This window comes from Gymnoscopelus microlampas (assembly GCF_963454915.1).
Source record: "Gymnoscopelus microlampas genome assembly, chromosome: 17".
Lineage (NCBI taxonomy): Eukaryota > Metazoa > Chordata > Actinopteri > Myctophiformes > Myctophidae > Gymnoscopelus > Gymnoscopelus microlampas.
In genome coordinates this window covers 14,931,597-14,955,786 of record NC_139954.1, presented here as the reverse complement: position 1 = coordinate 14,955,786, position 24,190 = coordinate 14,931,597, and the positions used below count along the sequence as shown (strand labels likewise).

At 40.8% G+C, this 24,190-nt stretch overlaps 2 protein-coding genes across 10 annotated transcripts in view; both read right to left on the bottom strand.

The window, feature by feature from the left end:
• tns1b (tensin 1b) overlaps nt 1-9,705 on the bottom strand; it is a 303,232-nt gene extending 293,527 nt beyond the window's left edge. For all 9 annotated transcript variants that reach the window (XM_084085475.1, XM_084085482.1, XM_084085474.1 and 6 more), the window contains exon 1: nt 9,206-9,705. In XM_084085475.1, the coding sequence (XP_083941601.1) occupies nt 9,206-9,304 (99 nt within the window). In that variant the 5' untranslated portion in view covers nt 9,305-9,705. The remainder of the gene's footprint in view (nt 1-9,205) is intronic.
• Nucleotides 9,706-12,310: 2,605 nt separating this feature from the next.
• Nucleotides 12,311-24,105, bottom strand: LOC311064794 (sterol 26-hydroxylase, mitochondrial-like). Its single transcript, XM_084084736.1, has 9 exons — nt 23,218-24,105; nt 21,637-21,818; nt 19,473-19,672; nt 17,270-17,467; nt 16,826-16,989; nt 16,550-16,716; nt 15,656-15,737; nt 14,897-15,097; nt 12,311-13,555 (listed from the first exon to the last, which is right to left on the bottom strand). Exons 1-9 carry the CDS (start codon nt 23,479-23,481, stop codon nt 13,424-13,426), a joined length of 1,590 nt encoding a protein of 529 aa, XP_083940862.1. The 5' UTR covers nt 23,482-24,105; the 3' UTR covers nt 12,311-13,423.
• Between the last annotated feature and the right edge of the window lie 85 nt (nt 24,106-24,190).

Genomic DNA, 24,190 nt, shown 5'->3' with positions numbered 1-24,190 from the left:
GTATGGGAAGAATAAATAAAACTAGTAATGTATAGAAACTCAATTTGTGAATTCTTACTTTTTCAGCGGCGTTCCCCTTTAAAAACACAGCCCGGGGATGGGGTGGGGTTGGGGAGGGGGGGGGGGGGTTACATAAATATATCGAGCCTGTATGTACGCTATACATGTCTGGCATGCCAATGATCCATGTGTAGGATTACAGGCGTGCGCAACACATGCGCAGCATCAGGTCTAAGAGTGTGACTTGATTAGGGATTCCATCGTCTGGTGCGACGGGACACACTTGTTCTCATCAACGGGGATTAGTGCGGGAACGTGACACATGTGCCGTATTTTATGAGGGCCTATCGAGTTTCGACTCCCGTCATACTAAAAATAACGACTCGAACCAGCTTTCTCCGTTGCACACTCAAATGTTTCCTTTTGTCTTTTGAGGATGTGAGGCACAGAGTGCCATCAGATCACACTTGCAAAGGGGGGGAAAAAAAGCGTATTCAAATTTATGCAGTGAATGACTCAAGCATTTAACTCGATTCAGCTCAGGGCCTGTGTTGCTGATCATCCCATTAATCCGCCCTAGTTTTCCTGCCTCTCGCCAATGTTCTGTTTCAATTAAGCAAAAGTACATAACATTGAATTGTTTTTTTTTATATATATATTTTGGGCCTTTACTGCCTTTATTTTACAGTGAATAGTGGAGATAGACAGGAAACAGGGAGAGAGAGAGATGGGGAGAGACATGCAGCAAAGATCGTCTGGAACAGGACTCGTGATGCAGTGTCAGGCTACTTTTGAGCCTAGGTGCCTGGACCGCTACGCCACAGTCTGGGCCATAACCTTGATTTTTTTTAAGGTGATTCACTTCAAACCTGGTCTTTTGACACTTACTGTAAGTCTATGTTGTGTCCACTTCATTGTTCACTACAAAAGTCAATCTTGTTATACAAGTAAACAAACGCTTTATAATGCAGTAAGGGGCTTAACCGTGGCAAAGAGGGGTCCACAAACTATTTTATTGGACTTAACACCTTTGTGACTAAATTCCATTACGCCCTTTCAATATATCCCTCAGTCCACTGAGATGCCGCATTCCAGTGCAAATACCTATGAAATTCCTCTACAGTGGAATGTCTAAGTGTGCAAACCTATCCTTTTAAAAAACAGAGAGGGCGAGCTCGCTACAATGATTTGCCTCGGCTTGTTACAAGCACTGGTGCATAATGGAGAGAGAGAGGGAGAGAGAGAGAGAAAATCTGGGGTCTTTCTTCCTGTGTGTATTCAGAGTAAATGCAGCATGTCAAAGGGGGGGATTTATTACCTCCCCAAAGAAAAACATTCTCCCGATGATGAAAACATGATTGGTGGACCTGGGTAGCCCGGCCCTAACTTCTGCTCCCACTGTCACAGTAATTACCCCCGGAGCCCCGTGGCATCCGACCTTGGGCAGAAAAGTCCCCGGGAAAACAGACCGCCGCCACAGATATCGACAAAAGGCGCATTTGGATTCGCGCGGGATGCGACCTGGGAGAGCCGAGCTCTCTGTCCATCACTCGGATGTGTTTTGAATGGCTACAAAGGCCCCCAGAGTGAGACTTCGTGGGATTTTGGACGTTGCCAAGAGCGAATGCCGCGTTGCCTTGCCAAGTATTAGAAAGAAGACAAGAAAATCCCCCACACACAGTAGAGAAATATCAACAAAACTGCAGCATAAAGGCCACATTCATGGGGTTCACAAAGACATTGGAGGTTGATGGTATAGGGCTAAATAGGGTGTATTATGTTGTGCCCATGCCACAAGGGCCACAAGGTCCGAGTTAGGCCTCCGTTTTATCTTCCAAGAAAAGGGGCACACAACCATGACTTTAGGGTGAGAAATACAGTTGCCCCGGCAGGCCCTTAATCTATCATTTCCACCGTCATTCTATCCACTGTGCATTGCCAAGTGAATTAAAACCACTTTAAGAAGCTCAACGAACGCCTTTTGTGTCCTATTATCTCCCAGTTCCAGAGCCTTTGTGAGCAGCTTTACGCATCACAGAATCTGCAATGTCTTGAAAGGCCATTTGTAAAAGAAATATCCGCTCATCGGATTCACAAATCCTTTGACCGTGAACAGTTAAAAGTAATGGGAGTTGCCTTCGAAATGGCTAAAGGACTCAGGCACAAGCCTATTCAACGTTTAGTTGTAGACTGAAACAAAAAAATATCCCCTCACAATGCAGTACACATTAAAACTCCTGTAGGTTGACATAACACTGGGAAAGTTGCAAGATAATATAAAGACCTCGTCAAACGACATAGACTGGGAACATTTCACTCCACATTCACACCTACTGATTATGTACACACTGCATTTTCCCACAAATGCAAGAGTTCATCAGGTGATTACCGTAGGCTCTTAAGCCACAAGGTTACCCAGAAAAATAAATTGAAATGGGTCTCTGAGGTCTTACAGGACTCCAACTCAAAACAGTTGCTGGATCATTTCTCAGAGTCAAAGTCTTGCACGAATGGCAAGGAAAACAACCCATTTCCTGTAGAAATGGGGATCACCTATTGACTTTTCACAAGTGAAACCTAATTCTCAAAGTCTTTTGTGTCGTCCCGTCAAGTGCTCAGGTGTTCCTCCATTGTTAGCTTAATCCTGCACATAACACTAAGCTATATTTTCTTTCCCCTAAATTCAAAAAAGAGCCAATGGCTGCTTCACCCTTGATCGGGGTGTACTGTATATCAAATGCCTGGCTCTAGTGCCGTGTTGCTTCAAGTCAAGTGCGTCACGCTGAAATCCATTGAAACATGAAAACATCTACCGAGGTTTAGCAAACTGTGCACGGTTCACAGGAATCTCGCCCGTTAATCCAGTGGCTCAGCATCAACAGGAAGAAAATGTGAGTGAGCATCGGCATTGTGATGAAGGAATTGTCGGGATTTTCTTTACAAGGAAAACATGACAATTTCTTCTTAGGTTTCTGTTTCCAGACAGGCGTGATGCATGAGATTCACCTCACTTTTACAAGGGGTCATGGGGGACTTGGACTGGCAGTAGGTTGGCTGGCAGGTTGGTTGGTTATTTGACATTTTCCTTTTCAGGTTAACTACAGCATTTCGTAATTGCGATTCGTTGGAGTTTGTATACACTTTTGCACCAGTACACTTGTGATGTGACAACAAACTTGACATTTAAGTATATACTGTAGACTACTGACTGTTCTGACAGCTTTTGAAAAACAGCCAACATAAGTAGAATTAATGAATTAAAGGCGTTTAAGAGGTCTGTCTCTCATTCCTTTTCTAAAGCACAAACTAAATCTATACTAAAAGAACGCTTTCATCACAAATGCAGGATTCTCTGTTAGGATTCTCTCTCCAACAACATGCAGCTCAAAATAAAATGCGGAAACGTCTCCCGAGCACTTGAATTCCTGCATGCGTGGGTACTAAAAGGTAAAATGACTGGGGTTAACTTCGCTCAGGCATCTCAACCCGCTCCTGGGTCAAGCACACACCGGGCACCTTTCCACAGAGGGGGGAACACACAGAGAGGGTCTTGTTCCAAGGCCCATGTGCAGGTCAGCGCTGGCAGGTAAGAGTGAAATGATAGGCCTCCCCGGAGACACAGCACAGAGGACACACTGTTTCCCCCAACAGCTAAAGCATCCACTGGAATGCAATATGGAGCGGCAGGCAGGTAACTCGCAGTTCACCGCATACCTATATACGAAGATCTTCAAATCCCGCCAGACCGACAGACCCTCGCCCCCACCAGCACCAGCCCACCCCATCCTGCACGCCAGCCGCTCTGACACTTTGCTGGGAATTCAGTAATATGAGATAGAGATGTGGTAACGACAGGTTGCGGTTCCAAAATTAAATGAGGCTTAGATTATTGGGGGCGGAGGGGGTAGATATGTCTTCATTGTAATTTTTTATCAAAGTCTTCTTAACCACCGTCTCTATTTTTATCAAACTTTCAAAATATTTCCAAATTTGCATGTTTTTCTTTTCAGTGAAATGAGCAGCTCTACAAGCTCACAACAGCGCGCTGTGAGCTTGTAGATTGGCTATTTTAGCTATTTGTCATATGATGTAACAATTCTGCCCCACAAAGTGACAACACCTTCTTAAATGCATGTGATAGGAATACACGGTGCACATATGATTTCTTCTTCACTATGCTGAAGGCTTAATAAAACACAGCCCATAGGTAAATAAAATAGCCACCTTCCTTAACCCATTAAAACCGGGAAAGCATCTGTGTCATTTTAGATTTTTTAGCAGATATACAAGCTCAAAGCGTGGCTTGTACATCTGCTATTTGGGGGGGGGGGGGGAAATCTTGAAAGTGTGATAATTTTTTTTACACAAATCTTCTCTTCTGGGGGTCCCTGGCACAAAACATTTTCATATGGGGGGGGGGGGGGTCCAAGGCCAAATACATATCATTTCAGGGGAAAAGTCAGGGGCTAAGACAGGACAGAGCATTAGACGGGGCAACGGCTGTCATGTCTCCATAGTTTTAGTGTGTGTCATCTCCGTCTATGGGATTCTATATCCATAAAAGAGAGGGCAAGAAGCCAGCAGGTTATCAGTCTGCCTATTGCAAACCATACAATAACCTCTGAAGGCAAACCACATAGTGTGCATTCTTCCTAAAGTCTATCCAAGACACACAAACACACACACACACACACACCCCCTCACCTGGATCAAAGTCTAGCTCATGTGTTTAGGTTTTGACATGGGGGGTTTTTACTTTCTGGACGATTGTTATCGCTCTTCAAAGCAATAAGCTGTGGGCCTCCTCCTTGTGAGTGCTGTTAAGAGAAGGAGTGGCTATAACCTCTCTTCTTTATCCGGTGTAGCGAGCACAAGCACAGCAAAAAAACACATGCAAGAAGCGATTATTGCAGGAAGTAATCTCCTGACACCTGGACATACCCTCGGCATAAACATCTGCATGAAAAAAAGCCCAACACCCACACACACACACACACACACACACACACACACACACACACACACACACACACACACACACACAAGGTATGAGCACACTGTGCAAGGTGAATAACATGCCAGAACAAAGATTCAAGTGAACAATAAAGCCCTTAATCTATGGGTCTTCAACAGGCGGTCTGGGGGACACCTAGGGGGGGGGTCCTCTCTGAGTTACTATGGGAACGTTTATTGTCATTCTTTTCAAAAAATGTAAATGCCAGAAAATACACATGAACATGAATCCCAAGTGTCCAACATGTTATTATTAGTAAAGCTGATGTGTAAACATCAAACATCAAAACATATTTAATTTACACTACACTGATGATAGTGATCTATGAAGCCATCAAAGCTGCAGCATCACATGGAGACAAGATAAACCATGGGTCTTCAACCTGGGGTCTGTGACCTCTAAGGGGTCCTCAGACTATAGGGGGCCGCCAAATATTTGTTTGATAGGAACATTAATTATTTTTACATTAACCACTTGTACCCTAGCATCCCCATTCTGGGGGAGACATTGACAGAAAATAGCCGATCTACAAGCTCACAACGTGTCCCACTGCGATGCGTTTTGAGCTTGTAGATCGGCTATTTTCGGCAAAGAGATTTGGTGTAGAAGGAAAAAAGAGAAGACCAAGTACAGAGCCAAAGGGTTTAGGTGGTTAAATGTCTGAAAATACACAATAACCCTGGGGGACTCAACTAAGTAAAGGGTTAAAGTGGTTAAGACCACAGTGTGCCCACCAGTGGCATAACGACTCAAGACACTTGACCCTACAACCACACAGACAGACTACCCTTGATAGCGTACAGCTTCAAATGCTGCCAGAGCCTCTGTCTTCATCACAGCTTCAACTACACTGGTAGGGCTGTGCTATAATGTATATATTACATTGATATTGTGATATGAGGACATATATCATGAAGGATTTTGGATATCGTAATAGTGCGAGCTGGGATAAGTGTTGTCTTTTCCTGGTTTAAAAGGCTGCTTTACAGTAAAGTGATGTGATTTTCTGAACTTGTTGTAGCTGTTCTATTATTTGCCTTTTTACACCTACAGTAGTTATTATAGGCATTAGGTCTACTGATGATTATTTATCAAAAACATCATTGTGTATTTTGTGAAAGTACCAATAGCCATCCCCACAATATCATCACCCTATTGACTATCTCCGTAAAGGGCAACAAAGACCCATGGGGAGTGGATTCCACACTCTCCTTGAAAAAAAAAAGAAGCCACAAGTAAAGTAAGTATGTATAATCTCATTGTTTATACTTGCAAGTCACACATGGCTACTTCACTTAAATCACTATTTTCAACACTTTAGTGCCAGTTCATTACTTTAACCACAGCTCTGCTGGCAGACATGGTCTCTGATGACTATCCCTGTGCCCACAGACCTATAAAACATGCCTTGGTGCCAGCTGTGCCCCCACCAACAACAGGACTCAGACGGCAACAACACGTGAAAACGTGTTTTCAGAGAGGAGGAATGGACCATAGTCCATGATCCATGCATTTCATGACTTATCTGATGTTCTCCGAGACAAGAAACACACACATTACAGTGTGCATCGCATCAATAGTGGTGGCGATAGTGTGACACACTTTATAGCCATCATAAACTCCCTATTTGAGTTCCATATCCAGTTTACAGTGTCACCAACAATCAATTCAAATAACTAATAAATAAAAAACAAGTCCGTGGCAGTTTGCCAAAACAATTTACACATTTTGAATGATCCAAACCAGGTGATTCACCACAACATCATAGTAGGTGTAGGGACATTAAATTGAGGAGCTCCCCACCCTTTCTAAATGCTGGCCCCTAAAGTCACTCACTGCATTCCACAGGGTCCTATCATAGAAATCACAAGTGTCACAAATCAACCCATACAGCATAAGCCTGTTTAATGCAAATTGATTAATGGTGGCGATTCTATTCTGTTACTATGGGTGATCACCAGTGGTGGAAAAAGTACTCACATTTCTTACTTTAGTATCAATATTGCAATGTAGAAATACTCTGTTACAAATACAAGTCCTTAATTCAAAATGTACTTGAGTAAAAGTACTAAAGTATTGGAATAAAAATGTACTTAAAGTACCAAAAGTAGAAAGTACTCATTATGCAGAATGTCCCATGTCCCAAGTATTCAAATTGTATACAATGTATACAAATCTTTTGTAAATAGCAGATCTACAAGCTCACAATGCGTCGCAATGTGAGCTTGTAGATCGGCTTGTAACTGCCTCTGAGATGTAGTGGAGTAGAAGTAAAAGTACTGAAAATTGGAAGCACTCCAGTAAAGTAAACAATACCTCAAAATTGTACATAAGTATACAGTACTTGAGTAAATGTACTCAGTTACTTTCCACCACTGGTGATCACTGATAATGATCAATGTTTTGTTGTTTCCTTCATGGAAAGCAAGCATGACTGAACATGGAATTTCCACTGCTGTGGCTGGCTTTGGCATGCATTGCCATAATGGCAGGTAGATCCACACTCATTCACTCTGCGCACACACACACACAGTGTTTGATCCTATGATGTGAGGGTTTGTATCATAACGTTTAGTTGGGGGGATAATTTGCCTATTATCCACAGCTGGAACAACCACGTGTGGAGAGTCACTAAATGAACGTCTTGCAGAGAAGTTGTCCGTGACTGTCCACTAATCATAAAATATATATATGTTTTGTGGAGAAGTGGAGCCAACAGACTTTGAAAAGCTGTTATCTGAAAGTGTAAAAATACGCCTGTCAACCCGGGCTCATTAACATGATTTATTAAACATTGCATGAGCACGTTTTTCAACGAAGGAGTGGCAGAGACTATGTTTTGTACGTCCGTGTGTCCGTCTGTCTGTGAACAGCTAATCTCCGGCACCGTTGGTCCGATTGAAGCTAAACTGTGCACACACAGTGTCAGTGTAGAACCTCTGCCCCAAATGTTTCAGATCGGCCTCTTATAGCGCCACCAGGAGGCCAATTTTTGCAAAACACATCTTTTGATATTACTCCTACAAATTTCGTCCAAACATCACGCAAATCGGTACACAGTATCTCTATAGTTATGTGATCAAGATAGATATGTCCGATGTTTCATATTCCATCCCGATTGGCTAAGATTGGCTTCCAAAGTTTGCAGGATTGGTCCGTTTGGAACAAAATACCTCAAATCATGAACGCGTCAGCGATTTTTAAAATCAGCCTCATGGTGGCGCTATAACAGGCCGATTCGTATTTTTACCTATACCGGCACCGATCTGCGAGAATCTTTGCACACACACTCCCTTGAGGCCAAGGAAAAAACCTTTGCCCTGCATTTTTCACATCTGCCTTTTATAGCGCCACCAGGAGGCCGACTTTTATAAAACATTTTTTTTGCTATTACTCCTTCAGATTTTGTCTGAAAATCACGCAAACCGGTACACAGTATCTCTTAGGTCATGTGATTGAGACAGATCTGTCCGATTTTTCATATTCCATCCTGATTGGCTAACATTGGCTTCCAAAATGTGCAGGATTGGTACGTTTTGAACAAAATGCCCCAAATCATGAACGCAGTGTGCGATTACCGTGGAATTTTGGACAGTCACTCCCATTAGGCCGAGGAAGAAATGCCACCATTTTCACATTGGCCTGTTATAGCGCCACCAGCAGGTCATTTTTTGCAAAACACATTTTTGGATCAAAATACCTCAATGAAAGGCCTAGGAAGAAGTGGCCTATTATAGTCAGGGTTGCATTGCTCATGGGACAGTCTTGCACGCCATGCAGGAACCTATTTGACTAGGAGCACGCAGGCACAGGTTTACATTTAAAACGACTTAGTTTAAATTCACACCTCAACAAAGTTTACAAAGGCTCCCAACTCACACCAGGTGGATTAACACAGGAATGAGCCTATAGATGCATATCAATTGTCCATTGTGTGACCTGTAGTGTAGGTGTTAAGCGACGTGCGCGTCACGTCATTAAAATAGAGTGCAACCACGTTCCAATTCAGCATTGCAACACTGATTATATTGCCACCAGGAGGCCACAATAACCTACCTGACCTGGCGGAGACCTGTGCTCCGAGGAGCACTTTTTCTAGTTGAACTTGAAACAGTCGCACCCGGGGCGGTCAGGTTCAAACACGCGTGTGCATAATGTTCAGCATTCAGCATTCATCCCCATATTGCTTACCTTGCTCGGCGCGTCTTCCTTCTTCTCCTCATGTTGGTAAACAGCAGGCATTTGCAGAAAATCCTCCTCGCAACAGATGAAGCTCACTGTGCATCCCATCCGAGCAGACTCACACTGCACAGATCTATAGATCCCATCCAAAACTGAACTTCACACACAGCACAGATCTAAACCCCATCCAAAGCGTAATAGCCTAAAAACTCAGTAGGTAGATCTAAACCCATCCAAAACGAACTCGATCAGACTGCATGGGGCACAAATCTAAACCCAGACTGCTATCTAAATCATACAAAACTTAAGTTGACTCCTGTTCCACTCTGTAGGTCCAGCCAGATGATCACCCAGGTAATAATATCCTCGTAAAGTTTACCTATTGCCAAACTGTTGCGTTTAAGCCATTGTAAAAAAAAATAAGAAGAAAAAAAAGAATGTATTAATAACTAATTCCGAGATTTGGCGATTAAATCTACTGACACTTGTTCGGCCACCATGCGTGCGCGTGGTGGTCCCGACTCTCTGCCCTCAATGCTCGTGGTGTCCCGCAGGCAGCAGGGTGGGTGACTGACTGACTGAGTGAGTGAGGAGGGGTTCTGGAGGATAAATAAACAGGTAGACCGGAGCTTTAAATCCGTCTAGGCTACACCACTGTTTCCCAAACACTGGGTCGGGACCCATTTGTGGGTCGCGGACACATTTTTATGGGTTACGCGTAAATGTCCCTTTGTTTTTTTTTGTTTCCTACATTTTTGTTTTTGATTATTATTATTTCAAAACATTTTCCAAAAATAATCCAAATTACGTGAAAATGTTTTAGGAAGAAATTTCATGAATTAGGAAGAAATTCAATGATTTTTTTTCTAAAGAATTTCATGAATAAATCAAAGATATTCCTTAAAGAAAACAAATGTTTAAGAAGTACTGAAAATAGCCGATCTACTATCTGCTATTTTCACTAGCTTGGGTCCTGGGGAGATATCTCTTAAAACGTTTGGGAACCATTGGCCTACACCACAGTGGCTCAGTGTTCGGCCCGGGATACAACTTTTTGCCTTCAACTAACTCTAGGCTACACACTAGCTAGTGGCTACACAGCGAAATAAAGGCCTAATGCCTTAAAAAGGCAGTCTAGCAGTCTTCTTTTCGCAGATGAGTGAGGCTGGGACCGAGGTTAGCAGTCTAGGGGTTTGTTGTCGATAAATTAACCACTGAATGATGTCAGGTGTGTGGATCAGTTTGTCTCGCTTCCATCCTTAGGTCCCTGCTGGATAGAGGGGGCAGCCAGCTCACTTGTTGACACAGGCAGGAAGAAAAACACACCACCTAGCCCACGAACACACACTCACACATGTGCACACAATAAAATACTCAGTGTTTATGTAAGAGTATGCAAATGGGACCAAATGGACAGTGGTGGGAAAAGTAGGCCTACTCACATCTTTGACAGTAGCAATACTGTAATATAGAAATACTCTGTTACATGTAAAAGTGGGAATTAAAAATGTAGGCTACTTAGTAAAAGTACAAAAGTATTGGCAAAAGTATTGGCATCAAACTTTAGTAGATGTACTTAGTTACTTTACACTATTGCCACCTAGCCCACCAACACACACTCACACACACATGTGCACACAGTAAAATCCTCAGTGTTTATGTAAGAGTGTACAAATGGGACCAAATGGACCACGTCCATTTGGTCCCATTTGTAAACTCCCAGCGTTAAATGGATAGCCTACATTAAATTTACTGTGTAGTGTTACAGCATGTTTTTAGTACAGTTGTAGTAGCCTATATGAATGACCTTGGATTAATCGTTATCTGATCTTATCCTTAACTTATCTGTCTACTAGTCTTATCTTGTTTAATCTCATCTTGTGTTACAGTATCTAATCTCAGTTTTAATCATTGGCACAAGTACAGTACATTGGTATAGGCCTAAAGAACAAAGTTCTCATTCACCTCAACAGTAGTGAAACGTATTTCATGTGTCTGCGTAAAATAAACAATTGCCTTCCTCCAGACTTTGCAATCCTATTGTTTATTTTAGGCACTATGCACTGCATTTATTTAGTGTCTTCAGTGTCTTATGCTGTCTGTATATTTCATCCGTTGTGGGTCTGTAGTGTGTTTTACAACTCAGAAACACTTGAGCCTGATATGAGCTTCATACAACGTGTTTATTCTGGCAGAACCAACCATTACAGTTACTCACAGTGAGTCGTGTATAGGCCTATCCATGTACTGTAGGCTACTGTATATAGGCTAGGCCTATGGATCTTTTGAACATTGGTGGAAATTAACTTAGTGCATTTACTAAGTAATCTACTTAAGTACAGTTTTGAGAGTAGGCTATTTGTAGTCTACTTCACTTAAACATTTCCATTTTGCGATAGGAAATGGATGAAATCATAATGCATACTTTTACCTCTGGTACAGTTTAATTGATGCCAATACTTCTGTACTTGTACTGAAGTAACATTTTTACTTGTAACAGAGTATTTCCTATATGTGGTATTGCTACTATTACTTGCTACTTTTCCCACAACTGCTTTTGAATATCGTCTCTGCCGGGCAGGGACCTCATATGTCCAAAACACAAAAAGTTAAAATATGGAGATAAGAAATTTCTGGCAACAGCAACGATATAACAGAGGTCAGTTGCTGTAGTTCAAGGGGACTCTTGAGCAGCAATGGTGAAGCTCAAGTGTTTTGTTCTTTAATGGAACCACACTGCCCTCTTCTGGATGATATATGGTAATCAGATTGAAATAAAAATGGGTAGATTGAGGACGACACTCTCTTGACTGGACTGGTTATTTAAGCAGCAATTACATTAAAATAATCAACAAAATAAAAATACACAACCCAGGATGTTACTCTATGCATGGAACATGTTACATGTTGTGGGACAAGGATGATCATGACATAAGGTTCACATGAAGAAAACATTCAGACAAACCTTACTTGTACTGTATGTATCCACTCAGTTCAGGGTCCCTTTCATTATCATTTGAGAAGTTTGATTATTCTGTATTTCACCTCATCAGTGTTGTGCCCAACAATCAATCAATGCAATAATGAACCACTGGTTGTCTTCAAATGCACCACATTACTGATTTTATTAGTGCTACATGAGTTTCCAGCAAAGAGATAATTAAATGAAAACATGAAAATGCTACAGTGGAATATAATTGTAGAGAATAACATTGTAAAGCACAATGATATGTTTGGGCACAAATAGCAGGGCTGTCACTTTGCTTTCAATGAAGATCAACTGAGGACATTCTTATATAGAATATAATATACTGTATATAAAATTCAAAAACCTGTACATATTTGACCTTTAAAAGGTCCTTTTACAAAGTTAAACCACATTATTGTGAAATGCCATTTAAAGTCTACATTTGTCTGAAGATGAACTGCCCATGCAGTCCTGACACCAACATACATGCTTGCAAAACGACTGAAAAGAATGGTACTTTTTAAAGCATAGTCGGTAACTTAATGTAAGTTTTGAATGATAAAATCTAATTTTACTCGTCTTAACTTCAATGGTGTAACTTGGTGTACAGTGTGGGCAAAAACATAGCTACAGGAGCTATATCCACCATTGCAAATAAAGGATATCTGTCATCTTATCAACCATGAGGTTCTTTTCTAACAATTAGTGTGTTCTATTGACTAAAAAATAAGTGCGTTTGTGATTTACCTACAAATGGTGGTTAAATAGGTTATTCAGATCTTATTTTAATTTGTGTATTCTTTACATGCACATTGTGCTCTTATTTTTCCATTATGTGAGTGATCTAATCGCACTGTAGAGTCTTGCACATTATCAGTCGGTTAAACTACATCCCATAGCCTGGAGGGATGAATGCTGTGCAAATAGGCTAGTTTGTTCTTAGGCCAACCAGTTGACCAATGTAACTTCCATTAGTCAGCAACTCAGTGACAGAGTCAGTGACATTCATGTTCTGGTCCAGCCAAAAATATTGGAATTTCAGCAATTGATTTTTTTTTCTAAGTATAAAAATAGATAAATAGCATTTGTTTTGCATTTTTAGCATATAAACGTAAAGGAGCTTATTCGTTCATACAAAATATGCTCAATCAAATCAACCACCAGAAGAAAAAGACAGACGGACAGACAGACGGACGGACGGACGGACGGAGGCCAAAACATAGTCTCGGCCACGCTTTCGGCCTGGCAGAGATAAAAAATCATATGGAAGTTTTCACTCTTCTGTCCAGAAAGTGAAAGTTCACTTGTCTGTCTGCTACTAATACAATGCGGTTGTGGCATTTCACCTCTCCCATTGTGAGGTCTGGCTTGATTTCAAATAGCTTGATTATCTGTAAGGAAAGAAACAGAGGTTAAGTTACAGATATTATCGTACAAATAATTTATATTGGGATATAACTATAAGACCTTGAGATAGATGCTTCTATCTAGCTCCAAAGTACACAGTCACCCAAACAGAGCAGACACTATTTTACACAAAAGAAGTATCTTGACTTTTATGGGTTTGTATAGGAAGGGGGTGTGTAAAACATCTAAATACTGAATCAAGCAACTTAAAACTGTCTGGAGTGCTCACAAAAGCCTGAGTAGACGTTAAAATGACCCCAAATATGTTTGGAAGTTAAATATCCCTTTAAAAAGGTAGTGCAAGTGATATTTTTTGGTTAAAATAAGTGTTATTATTCTGATAGTACTCATTGCTATAGAGCGTTTGTTCAGTAACAGGAGTGTCCTTGTCTCTACAGCTCTTTGGTAAACATAGAACACATTTTCAGGTCGGGATACCAATTTTATCCAATCAGGAGAGAGAACTCACACAGGATACAGGATAAACAAGTGATGACACAAAGAAATGAGCAGACAAAATAGGAACTGTACCACTATAAAAGTTTAGCTGATAAATGGGTACCGTCTCCTGATTGTCTGACAATTTGCAACCCATCCACTGCGGCGAGACGTGTATAGTCGTCACTCACTGACAGCCAATAGAATCGCATCAGGTTTTCCCAACGCAAAGACCCTGTAGTATCAATGTCCAGTCAACAGGAGGCAGCATCCCGCGGTAGGGCCACTTTGAGGCTAGCCTCGGAAACCCATGGCTTTTTTTTTGTTACAACTTTGAGGCCAGCACACATCAAAACCATGATCAAAACAGTATACTTGGCCACCAGATGGTGGCAGCATTGCACTGTAATAACAGATCAATAAAGCTTTTCTAGTAAACCGTTACTACTGTATCAGCTCCTGTACCGTGACAGGGAGACTCCTGTTACTGAACAAACACTCAATAGCAATGATTACTATCAGAATATAGTGCTTTATCCATTTAACAAAAAACTTTCAGTTTTCACCCAAAAAATATCACTTACCCTACCTTTAATCATGCTTCTTGCAAGGTGTGATTACATATGTCGTGCAGTGGTTTTACAAAGTGAGGTCTAGACTAGGGACCATCATGGTTCCTTGAAGGGGATTCTAAATGGACCTTTACAGATGTAACTCTGAGAGTGTACAAATGGAACCAAATGGACCCTTAAGGGTCCATTTGGTTCCATTTGTACACTCTCAGAGTTATAGAGTTGTAGGGGTCCTTGAAATTAAAACGTTTGAGAACCACTGACATAGTGTGTATTGGTGAATGTGTCAAATTGACTTCACCAGTCGCCACTCACTCGAGACAGGGCCAGATACAGCTCCAGCTCTGCGATCCGTCGACCAACACAACCCCTGACCCCGAAGCCGAACGGGATTGAAGCGAAACCGTTTGGCCTGGGACGGCCGTCTCTCAGCCATCTCTCAGGCTTGAACCTCCCCGGCTCTGGGAATATCTTTTCATCGTGGCTGATGGCATAGTGAGCCAGTGTGAAGGTAGTCTGGAGAAGACAGAATAAGTCAATATGATGATCTGATATTTGTTTTCATCTTTCCATTTTAGAACAGTTTAATCATTTTGCCAGGACCATTGCAATGCAGTTATTATTCTTACTATAATTATGGCCTATTATCATTAGCAACTAGTGTTAGCGGTAGTACTCAGTTTCTCCTTTGTTTGTTTTTTAGATAAAAAAAGGTTTATGCTGCGTTCACACGGGCAGAGACAAAGACACATGCTACCATTCATTTTCAATGGAAGCCAGTGACATGACGATACAAGGAAACATCCTATACTTGTAGCTGCTACAAAATATGCAAAGATACAAAGCTACAAATTGAAGTTGAGCTGGGTTCAACTTCCAGATACAAAGATACAAAACTACAACTGTAGCTCTGATGACGCACGCTTGATGACGTCAACGACTGTGTGGAGCATCACAGATACAGAGCGACAAATATGCTGTGTATCTTTGTATGTTTGTATCTTTCTATCTGCCCATGTGAGCGCAGCATTACAGTATTGGTGGCTACATTTTATACACACATATCACACCCACCTTCTTTGGAAAATAATATCCACCAACAACAACATCTTTTTCTGTAATGACTCTTCCATTCATAGGAACCACAGGGTACATCCTGCAATGCAAGAAAATTGTGGTATATTATGGTATGGTTTGGTTTGGTTTAATTTAATTCAGTTTAGTTTATTGTTTCTACCTGGCATTCAACTCAATTTGAATGTGTAAACACTGGCCTTCACAGTTTATTGCTGAAATACAGTTTTGGTCACTCTTTCTGACTCCTCTTGTTTTAATCTTTTATTTTGCCTGGCCTACTTGTTGTTAACTAGTTGTAGGAACTATTGTTGTATTGTTGTATTGGATCTATTAGCTCGTGCTCATTTGATTTGGCTATTTTATCTCATGTGTTTATGAAAGTAGATAGCTGATATATTGCACTTTTACCTTAGCGCTAGGTATACTCTTGGTTGCTTGCTTTTACAGGAAATGCTCTTAAGACCTCTGGTGATTAGTAGTTTCGTTCCCTACCTATGTTGAATGCACTTATTGTAAGTCGCTTTGGATAAAAGCGTCTGCTAAATGACTGTAATGTAATGTAATGTAATCTATTCTCTCTTTCTTGTTTATTTGTAATTTACCTTGCACAGCACTTTGGTCGACATTTATGATATGCTTTATGAATAAAGTTTGAGTTCAGTTCAGTTTAGCTTATGGATAGCCGAGTTACTTTAGTATAGCTTAATTTACCTTAGATAAACTTAAATTGGCTAAAGTTTATCAGCACATACAGTATATATACAGATTATAATGAGACAAAGCTTAGATTTGACAGAAAATGCCCAGATGAGTTAATGAACTGTGAAGAACTTATTGAAAGACCCCCTTGGAAAGACAATAAGTGCATACCATGCCATGAGTGACTCTCACCTCAGTACTTCCTTGATAACAGCCTTTAGATAGGGCATTTGAGTAACGTCCTGAGCAGAGGGGATCTGGTCGTCGGGGACACATTTGGACACTTCCTCATAAAGGGTGTCCTGTACTTCAGGGTATGTGGACAGCAGGTACAGTGTCCACATCATGGTGTTGGATGTCTGCAGCAAATGACAATAAAAGCAAGGTCATGGAATAAACAGATAAATAGGAATTTCATCAGCATTTACAATGGTAAAATGTTTACAAAATGAAGAAAAAGTCACTGACCGTGTCCACACCAGCTAACAGCAGCTCAGCGACACTGCTGTGCACCTCTTTATGGCTCATCTGTGTGTTTGACAGCAGGTATGTGAGGTATTCACCCTCCACTTCATGGTTCTTCATCATGCGCTGCTCAATGACCTCTATCTTCTTATCAACCAAATGGCCCGCTACAAGAAGTCCAGAAAGGGAAGAATTGTGTATTGTGTTATCTGTTGTGTATTTGTTCTTTCATCTAGCCACAGTCTGTTACTGTAAAGCACAGCACAGTGTAACTTGTTTTGAGAGGTGCTACATACAGTAATTGGTGCAAATCCAGTGAGAAACATATTTTGCATGTCAGCTGGTCTTTAATTTAGCCATTTGTCACACATTCCCAGAGATAAATTAACACTGATTTGTGTAGCTGGATTTTAGTCTACCTGGTCACAAGTGTCTGTGAAATCTTACCAAATTTGAAGATGCCCTCCCAAGCAGCGATATAGCGCCCCCAGTAGGGAAGGAGGCTGCGCGTCCACTTGGGTAACACCATGACGGCCGTGGAGTTGATGAACATCTGAGCTATGGAGTCAATGAAGTCCTGTGTATCTGCAGGGATCTCCTGCTCCAGACAGCCCAGCCGTGACTCAAACAGGATGGAGGAGATGCCTGAGGGAAAGAGGGGGACCTCTTTACATACTGTAGGGCTGCAACAGTCAGTTATTTTCATGGCATTTATTTCATCGATTACTTTTTCGATTGATTGAAAAATCGAGATGCACTTTTTAAAAAATAAAGTTTTATCTTTTATATGTTAGTGAATCGCTGTGAAAAAATCTAATCGTTTTTTTTTTATCGACTAAATCGCTTAGTCTGATTAACCACTTCAGCCCCGTTTAATACTTCATCGTACAAGTGTCAAACAAAAACAGCCAAAATAGCAGATGAGCAGATAAGACAGGAGATAAGATAGAAAACTTAAACTCCTAAGGGATTTGTGGATTGTGGTTGTCTACATCCTCCCCAAGACCAACAAGTAGGTGATGGCAGTGACAGGGACTGATGGAGTTAAAACTATATGTTTTGTGGACCAGATTGATATGATCTAGAAATATCGATCTAACCAGTCAAATTAATATAGTGATGTCTTTTTGGGCCTGTCCTTCAGTCTTTTGAACATGCTTTTTGTAACTCTACTATACTTTCTCTACCAAGGCCATGTAGCTGGCTCCATATTTGCTATCTGGTGCCGGCTCCATATGTTTCCAATCAGTAAAAACATGTCGTTTGTGATTAAATGTGAAATGACCTGTATCTGTGTAAGATGACCTGTATGACCGTGATATTGTCACTAATTTACTCTGTCAACTGTCACCCTGTCACAGATAAACCTGCCACATGTCCTATGATATCGAAGGAATAACTTGTTTATGGAACCAAAAGTTGTACACAAGGACACTATAAGATGAACAACAACTTATTATGATGACACCCTGATGCCTGGCAGCTTATCAGATATGATCTGACGTCTGAGGGTCTAAACCAATCGTTAGGATCCACCTTATATCTGATGTCCGGACTCCAACTTGTGTATAAAGACTATTGCCTGTATTTGTAATATCAGAGAGATATGTTTGCTGTACGGTGCCTCGTGGATTGATTCTTTCTCTTAATACAATGTCAACCTTTTAATTTGAGAACCGGCCTGTGTCTGTCTTTGATTTCGTCTCATCCTTTTTACACTGGGTTTTTCAGTTTTAATTAACATAGAGTAGGATTTACGACCCTTTATCAACTCTATTAGGGACTATTAAAAAAAACGAAAAAACAGCTACTAACATTTAGTTTGAGCTTACAGCAACACTGCAGCCGTATGGGGCCGCATGCATTTTCAGAGCACGTTCATTTTAATGATCAATTGATTGTGTTCCACCTTGGATCAATGGAACTAACTTAGTATAATTTAAGTTCCTATTTATCGGTATTACAATAAAAACAGTAACACATTTATCAAGGCTTTGAGTAAATTTCATAACATTTTGGTTGTTTTAATATTATTGTTATATTATCATTCAAATCTTAGTGATTTGTCAATTACTTGGTGGCACATTTGCAATATCCAGTGGTGGAAAGTAACTAAGTACATTTACTTTAAAAAAAATGTTACTTTACGTAAAATTTTGATTTATTTGTATTTTACTTGAGTATTTCCAATTTCCAATACTTTTACTTCTACTCCACTACATCTCAGAGGCAAATATTGTACTTTTACTCCACTACAATTATTTGAAAACTTTAGTTACTAGTTACTTTGCAGATATAAATTATTATATTATAAAACATACATTAACCACTTTAGTCCTATTTTATACATAGGCTATTTGAAAATGGCCGATCTACAAGCTCACAACTTGTCGCGATGCGACGCGTTGTGAGCTTGTAGATCTGCTATTTTCAAACATTTTAGTACTTTTACTTTTGGTACTTTAAGTACATTTTGATACCAATGCTTTTGTACTTTTACTCAAGTACATTTTTAATTCCGGACTTTTACTCGTAACAGAGTACTTCTGCACTGTAGTATTGATACTTTTACTTGAGTACTTTTTCCACCACTGTATTTCCATCACGGCCCACAGGTTGGGATCGGCTAAGTTGTATCTTTCCCACCTACCCTCCAGGGAGAATCGGTAGAACTCATTGGACAGGTTGGTCACCAGGTCTCCGGTGGGGCTGCTCTGGCGCAGGTAGCAGATCCTCTTGATCAGATCGGTGACCACCTCATTGATCACGTCTCCATACTGGAGCGAGTCTTTGGGATGCAGCATGCGCTTGTTGAGCATCGTTCTCAGGTTGTACCACTTCTCCCCCTCCCTGCCACATACAGAAAGGTTTTGTAAGAAATCACAATTACAAACTTTAAAAATGATTGTAATTATTGTATTGTAATTCTTGTAATGTAGGCTATACTGTGTGTATAAAATATTTATGCCTCAAACTATTCATTTCATACTGTATTATTATTCTGTTTATGTGCTTCTGCTTATCTGATGCAGGCTTCGGGCCTGTCCTTCAGTCTTTTAAACATGCTTTTTGTAACTCTACTATACTTTCTCTACCAAGGCCATGTAGCTGGCTCCATGTTTGCTATCTGGTGCCGGCTCCATATGTTTCCAATCAGTAAAAACATGTCTTGGTCAACGCTTTGTGATTAAATGTAAGATGACCTGTATGACCGGGATATTGTCACTAATTTACTCTGTCAACTGTCACCCTGTCACAGATAAACCTGCCACATGTCCTATGATATCGAAGGAATAACTTGTTTATGGAACCAAAAGTTGTACACAAGGACACTATAAGATGAACAACAACTTATTATGATGACACCCTGATGCCTGACAGCTCATCAGATATGATCTGACGTCTGAGGTGATAATTCGGGTGATAATTGATTGATTGAGTACTTTATTAGTCGGACATGTAAACAGCACTTCTTTTGTACAATATTAATGTTATATTATGATTAAAATCTTGGGATTTTGACAATTATTTGGGGGCCCACTTGCAATATGCTCATGGCCCAGGAGTGTGCCCCAGTCCCCGGGGTTTGGAACCTCTGCTATAGATTAATATTACTGTCAGGTAACTCCCAAGGTGAACAAAATTGTATAGTCCCGCTGGGATTCTCAGACAGAGTGGGGAGGGAATTGGCTCAGAACACAGAATTACATAGCCATGTCTAAGTGGAACATCAAAGACACTCACCACGCCAGGCACAACGTGTTCACGCTGCTATCAGGTAGGCAGGTGACACCTCAGTATCAAATGCCAAACAAACAGTCTAAGGAACAGTTTCCACAGTCAGGCGGCCATCGTCTTACATGCTCCCAACAGTGTCACGATCACTTTTTCTTAGTTGTGTACAGTTGGGGAGGGAGGTCTCTGACCATTGATCAGATTTTTTTCATATCAGTGTTTTTATTATTATTATTTTTAAATCTTTTAAAATATTTTTTTCTTGCAATGTAGCACTTTGAGATTTGTGTCAAATATAAAGTGTGTCATTATTACTTACATTATTACATTATTCCTATCTTGTTATGCATATTTGATATCTGCTGCTATTGGATACAAGCAGAGAGCTCCAGACTTCCCTTTCCCGGGCAACATTAGCCACTTGCGATGACAATAAAGTGAAGTTCAGTTGCCTTTATACGAGGTCAGTGTACTCGTAAAAGACACTTACTGCTGTCACACTGACACGGCACCTGTCCAGTCTCACTAAGTTCCCAGCAAACACCTTTAAACACACTTTAACCATTCACATCACTCACATGATTGGACTTTGCCCTCGAAAGCTACTGAGGATGACCAGCTTTATGAGCCAATGTGTATAGTTACAGTAGCACAAAATTTGGGGTGCAACAGTTTATCTAACTAATCGATTATTTACAATTAAATTGTAATTATTTTTTTTACATAATCGATTTTGGGGGTAAAAGTTAATTTAGCTTTTTTCCCTTTCAAATACTGTTGCAAAAAAACATGACATAGTATAGAATAGGGCTCTAGTGGTTTTAGTTGATTATAAAAAAATCTATTAAAATGTTTTCGATTCTTTGAGACATAAAAAATAAAACAAATTATCAAAGAAATCCCGCTTCTTGATTAATCGTAAAAGTAATCGATTAAATAGTCGCTAGGAAAATAATCAATAGTGACAGCCCTGCATTATGTTTTGGAAATGTAGCAAGACCTTGGAGCCAATCGCAGTCATCCTCAACAGCTAATACTGGAGCCCACGTTTTTCGTAGATGTGTGAACTTATCTCTTACTCTGTGAAGGGTCCATAGCCGAGTCCATTCATATCACGGTACTCCGTCCATAGAGTCATGTCTCCTCGGCTGGGGAACTTGCCCTCTCTCCTCAGGACTTCCTCCACGAGCTCTGCGCTGCACAGTTGAATTGATTTAAGTCCACCTCTGTATATAGGCCCATAGATCTGCTTCTCATGTATCTGTGGATGTTGAGGAAAGTGTGAGATAGATGAACTGACAGAAACCTGGCAACGGATAATATTGGCAGCCAACCAGTGGCCTAAAAGCCTGAATTTTACTCTGTCTGGTTTAGCAGATCTACAAGCTCACATAGCAATGTGATGTGAGCTTGTAGATCTGCTATTTGTGACACGCGACACTGGCGTGCAACTAAGGATAAATCAAGCGTTACATTCCCAACATTTGCACTGACTGTCTGAAACCTTGAGACACACACTAATACGGATAAAGTGCTTGTCTTGATACAATTATTAACAATGTGTAATTGTGAATGCTAATGCCTGTAAGTATTTCCTGCACCAGAGCCGTTTATATTGGATCAACAACAACACTCCTTTCCTGTGGGTCAGCTGGGACTGGTTGTTATCAGGAGTGTTGCTGTAGCAACAAAAGGTAATCTAAGCCCGGCCAAACCGGTCCTTCCCATTTATTCATGGTTGCCGTTCCTCTAAAAGGGACACCCTTGACCCTTTATCTTACAATAGCACAGCAATGAAATATTGAATATCTCTTTTGATTAAACAGGTAAAACCAGGGATTTCCAAAGCACAGTACAAAAACATAGTATACTAGATTTGGAATAAAACAAGAGTAAAACTTTATTTTAGAGCAGAAATGTTTAGTGTGGACTCCAATATCATCCAAGGATCATACAGCACACTGTGGCCATTACATTAATTATATATATTTTTTAAAAAGGTTATGACTTAATTTCAATTTCAAGACATGAGATTAGGCAGGTGAGCTGTCTTTAATGGGTGCAATTTATCATCCACTCAGAAAAAAAAACTTCCTTCTGTGTTGGGCTGCCTGCAGGATGCCTGCAGGATGCAGCTACATAATCTGGCCTTTGCTACTCTTGGGGCCCCAGCACCTCCCACTGCCTAAATTCCTTCCCTTTTACATTATGCAATACACAATCCATCTGCACTCAGGACTCATACAAAGCACACAGATTGAATTACATGAACACAGTATTACACGTTACACATAAACCTCTTACAGACACATACTTGTAACCTGTCTATATTGCAGAAACAGCCATGTAGTGCTTTTTAGTAGAGTGTAGAAGAGAGACAGGTCAGAGATATGGAAGACATGCAAGACATGACCGGAGTCGGGTTCAAACTTGGGTCCTTGCCACTCAGAAGGACCATGTACAGTAGTCCGTGCACTGGCTGAGCCACCAGGCACCCATTATCTATTATCTTATTCTTTTCAATGTCTTAGTTGCCTTTTGGTGTTTGTCACATCTTGTCTTCTGTATAATTCTTCTCTATTAATAATAATAAAGTAACAATAATAATAATTTATTTGAGGTACAAAAATAACCCCATGTACAACCCAACATAACGGTACCTGTAGCTCATGCATTCGGTTGAGGTACCCCTGAAACACCAAGTTATACAACATCTTCCAGGGGGTTACGCGTGGAAGGTCCTCCAGTGTCCGAAGTTTGCCCTGGGAGCCAGAGAGTGCCGCCACTGAAGAGGAAGTGGTGCTGGTGGTGGTGGTGCCTCCAGCCCCCCTGGAGCAGACCAAAGCCGAGGCAGCAGCAGGGCATACGGGCAGTAACCAGTGACTACTCCTGTGCGCTGCGCGCTGGGCCATCTGTGCAGCCATGACGGAGGCAGCAGGAGGAATGGCAAACACAACAGCGCTGGACTCCCAGAGCTATGCTTGGCGGGGAGGGGCCTTGTCTGTAGGAAAGTTTAACCCTAACTCCTCCAGCCTAGCGGTGGGAACAAAAACAAACCCTGAATCCATAAAGCGCCTGTGCTTTTTCACATTTGGATCCCTATTTAATCCATCACTGTTGGAACTGAGAGGATTAAAATAAAGCCAAAGCCAATTATTAAACTACATTTAAGAAGACTTACTTTCATGTTATCAGCATATCTCTCACTGTGTTTGCTATTTGGAACATTTACATTGTGTGACCTTACAGAGGGAGGGGCTTTGTGGACCGGTGCTAATACAGTACTTCATGAAACAACCATGAACAAATTTAGTTTTTCTTATTCTTCTGTTTTGTAATGAATTATGGGGGCGGGGGGCCCACAAATGCAACCCATAATATATAGCACAGTAATATTAATGTAATATAAGAATCAATATAACTGTTCTTTGCTACCACGATGGGTGTAAATGTATCCTTCTACTTCCATTTCCACAACAATATACTAGGTATTGTGACATTGCAATGTGTACAATCTTAAGTTGTGATTCTTCAAAGGCCTTACACTGTGCAACATTAAGCATTAATAATTAAGCATGAATGAATGTTAAAGCTTTAAGTGTTAAGTGCCTTCAAATGACACTGGTGGTCCAT

Bases quoted from the DNA above. Each gene is read 5' to 3' on its own strand.
- LOC311064794 (XM_084084736.1), bottom strand. From the start codon at position 23,481: ATGGCTGCACAGATGGCCCAGCGCGCAGCGCACAGGAGTAGTCACTGG. The intron at 19,673-21,636 runs GTAAGAGATAAG...TGTATGTGGCAG, and splicing joins GGCTATGGACCCTTCACAGA to GGAGGGGGAGAAGTGGTACA. The intron at 16,990-17,269 runs GTAAGATTTCAC...GACTTCTTGTAG, and splicing joins GGAGGGCATCTTCAAATTTG to CGGGCCATTTGGTTGATAAG.